Source organism: Peromyscus eremicus, chromosome 15, assembly GCF_949786415.1.
Source record: "Peromyscus eremicus chromosome 15, PerEre_H2_v1, whole genome shotgun sequence".
NCBI classification, from domain to species: domain Eukaryota; kingdom Metazoa; phylum Chordata; class Mammalia; order Rodentia; family Cricetidae; genus Peromyscus; species Peromyscus eremicus.
In genome coordinates, this window is record NC_081431.1 from 21,761,133 (window position 1) to 21,764,696 (window position 3,564).

The following is a 3,564-nucleotide window of genomic DNA, read 5'->3' on the forward strand; positions in this document are numbered from 1 at the left end:
TTGTTTTGTTTTTAATTTCATTTGGGTGTGTGTGCTCTTGCATGTGAAAGTATACATTATGTGCAGGTATGTGTGCCTGTGTGTGCCTGCGGGGAGGTCAGATGCCAATCTCAGCTGTTCCCTAGATGTCATCCACTTTGATTTGTTTATTTTTTTAAATTTTCTAACAGAGTCTTTCATTGGCTTGGAACTAATTGAGGCTAATCTGACTGGCTGTGATCCCCAAGGATCTTCCTGTATCTACCTTCCCAATTCTGGGATTACAAGCACATGGCCCCATCAGAGAGGCAGAAGATAGGAGTGAGTTTGAGACCCACAGCCAAACTGATGAAGAGAGAGAGTCTAAATTGGAAGTCCTAACCCTACAAAAGAGGGTGTGGAAAGATTATAGGGATCATAGTGGGTAGAGGCTGCCAGGAGAACATGGCCAAAAGAATCTACTAAGCAGGACTTATGTGGGCTCACAGAGACTGCACCAAGTCCCCTGCATATACATTATAGCTGGTAGGTTGGTGTTTCCCTGGGACTCTTAACAGTGGAGTAGAAGTATCTCTGATTCTTTTGCCAGCCCTTAGGACATTTTTTTCTCCTATTGGGTTGCCTTGTCCAGCCTCAATATGAGGACTTTTGCCTTGATTTCCTGTATCTTGTTTTGTCCTGTTTGGCTGTCGTCTCACAGAGGTCTGCTCTTTTCTGAAGGGGAAACAGAGATGGGTGGATCTGAGAGACAAGGGGGCTGGAGGGAGCTGGTAGGAGTAGAAGGAAGGGAAACTGTAGTCAGGATATATTATATGAGAGAAGAATTTATTTTCAATAAAATCCAAGTAACTTTTTAAACGCACATGCCACCATGTCTGGCTCTTGTTTGTATATATTTTAAAATGTAAGTTATAGTGATTGGGTTTAGGGAGCCATGCTTTGGAGATAAGGACTTTATGAATTGAACTTCCATATAACTCCATCCATGGATGTTGTACATGACTCTGCTGTATAGGATCTCCACTCTGCAGTGTACTCAGGGTCGTCTCTGACACTAAGACATAGTGTTTATCTTCTCTTTATCTTTCAGATCTGAAATGAAGAGAGCCAACTTCACAGGGGTAAGAGAGTTTATTTTCCAAGGTTTCTCCAATTTCCAAGAATACCAACTCATACTATTTGTTGTCTTCCTTGCCCTATACATCCTGACTCTGGCTGGCAATGTCATCATTGTGACCATTATCCGTATTGACCACCATCTTCACACCCCCATGTATTTCTTCTTAAGTGTTCTCTCCAGTTCAGAGACTTTCTATTCCCTGGTCATCATCCCACGAATGCTTGGTAGCCTTGTGGGTTTGAGCCAAACCATCTCCCTGGAGGGATGTGGGACACAGCTCTTTTTCTTCCTTGGATTTGGAATCAACAACTGTCTCCTGCTAGCAGCCATGGGTTATGATCGCTATGTGGCCATCTGCAACCCACTTCGTTATAGCATTGTCATGAATTGGAGGGTGTGTGTCATTCTGGCATCTTCAATTTGTGCCACAGGGTTCTTTCTTTCACTAGTTCAGGTGATGTCCATTTTCAGGCTGCCCTTTTGCCACTCACTGATTGAACATTTCTTCTGTGATGTCCGACCTGTTTTGAATCTGGCCTGTGCAGTGCCAGTCATCAATGACATCTTGACATTAGCTCTTACCCTCCTGGTAATCACAGCACCTGCCACTTTCCTATTCATCTCCTATGTCCTCATTATTTCCACCATTCTCAAGATTGCCTCAGCTGATGGCTGGAAGAAAACTTTCGCCACCTGCAGCTCCCACCTCACTGTGGTAGTGATCCACTATGGTTGTGCCTCCATTGTCTACTTCAAGCCCAAGTCAGAGAACACCAGAGACCAGGACCAGCTGATCTCAGTGACTTATACTGTTATAACACCTCTACTAAACCCTGTTGTGTATAGTCTGAGAAACAAAGAAGTCCAGGATGCTCTGCGGAAATTATTGGGTAGGAAATCCCTATCATAGTTGCTAATTTATGTCCTAATAATTTTATCTTTTTCATATGGAACATGATACCTAAAGTTATAAAGCCAGGATGTCATGTGATTAGAAGTCTAATATGTCATAGCAAGGGTCAAGGCCAGGACTAAAGAAGAGCTGTGAGCCAGCCTCTAATAATTGTGTTACATTTCTTTACCGTCTTTGTTAACATAATAAAAACACAGGTCATTTGCAAGACCTGTGCACAGACAGCCATTGGCCCTACTCCAGAAGATAATTACAAGGTCAAAGTATGATCTTACGTTCATTTTGAGCTTAAATTTAAAGGGACCAATCTATTTCTTGCTGAATTATAAACAACACATTAAACATTACTCAATGGAATATTCTCTTAATATAAATTAGATAGATGTTTGAGCAAGTGGTGAATAGGAAGAATACGTACAGGCGTCTAACTGCCTTGTGTTTTAATAAGATAAGCAATGAAAAACTAAAGAGATCTTTTAAGAAATGAATTTGGAACGCGATAAAACTTTCCAGACAAACTATCTTCAAGCAGCCACACATGGACCTCCAAAGGAACTCCACAATTACTATCTGCAACAGGTAGAACTCCTGATGTAGGGGGAATAAGGAGAGGCAGTATAGAGGAAAGAGAACATTAAATGGAAAACCTTTCTAATCAACATAGGATAGCCATGGGAGTCTGGCCATTTCATCTGAATGCAAGTGACCTGGTCTATTCTTTGCTTCTTATTGATGAGAAGTCAGATGGTGGAGAGGGGTTTGGGGGGCTAATAATAAAGCATCCTTCATAGAAAAGTAATTGTTTTAAGTCTCAGAAAGGAAGAGGGAGCTCTTGAGGGAGAGGATCACTGAGAATTGTCTGAAATTGACAAAGAAGGAAAGGTTAGGGAGAAATCTTCTGAGAACTTCCTGAGAGTTGAGTCAAAGTGTGAGATGCCATTGTGAGGAGGGTTAGAGGGGCAGAAGGAATTTAGCAAAAGTCCTTCTAATGGAGCCTCCTTCTCCTACTTGTAAGCCAAGTTATCAGGGCAAGGAAAAGGAATTTGGCGGAAATTCCAGCCAGGACAGCTCCTTTGTGAAATAAATTAGATGATTCCATTACTGCTGAAAAACTGAGCAATTGTAAATAGTAAGGAATTCTGACATGAAGACTCCCATAAAATTCAATTAAACTGAGTTAGACATGAAATAATGACAGACTATTTACTCTTCCTTACCTCAAAAAATGAAAAAAGAGAACAATGGGGGTAAATTTTAGATTCAATTTGTGGGAAGAAATAAGTGATGAATAAAACAGTAATTGGAGGGCATAATTATTGAGCAAATCAAAGTATTTTATTATATTGAGAAATTAACTTCAATAACTACAAAGAATACATGAGTATACATTATTCTCTTTGTAAAATATTGTCAAAATACAGAAATATCAAATAAAATATGTGCATGTGATACAGCATGTATACAGGGAAATAAATCTAAGAAAGTTCCCCTTTCTGTCTGCCTTTTCATTCAGAATCCCTAATACTCCTGATGGAGGAAAAATTACCTAGAT

The 3,564-nt window shown here is 40.3% G+C and overlaps 1 protein-coding gene across 1 annotated transcript; it reads left to right on the plus strand.

Moving 5' to 3' along the window:
* The first annotated feature begins 1,076 nt into the window (after window positions 1–1,076).
* LOC131925390 (olfactory receptor 10J1-like) lies at window positions 1,077–2,009 on the plus strand. Its single transcript, XM_059280713.1, has one exon. The coding sequence runs from the start codon at window positions 1,077–1,079 to the stop codon at window positions 2,007–2,009; it is 933 nt and encodes a 310-aa protein (XP_059136696.1).
* Window positions 2,010–3,564: the final 1,555 nt, after the last annotated feature.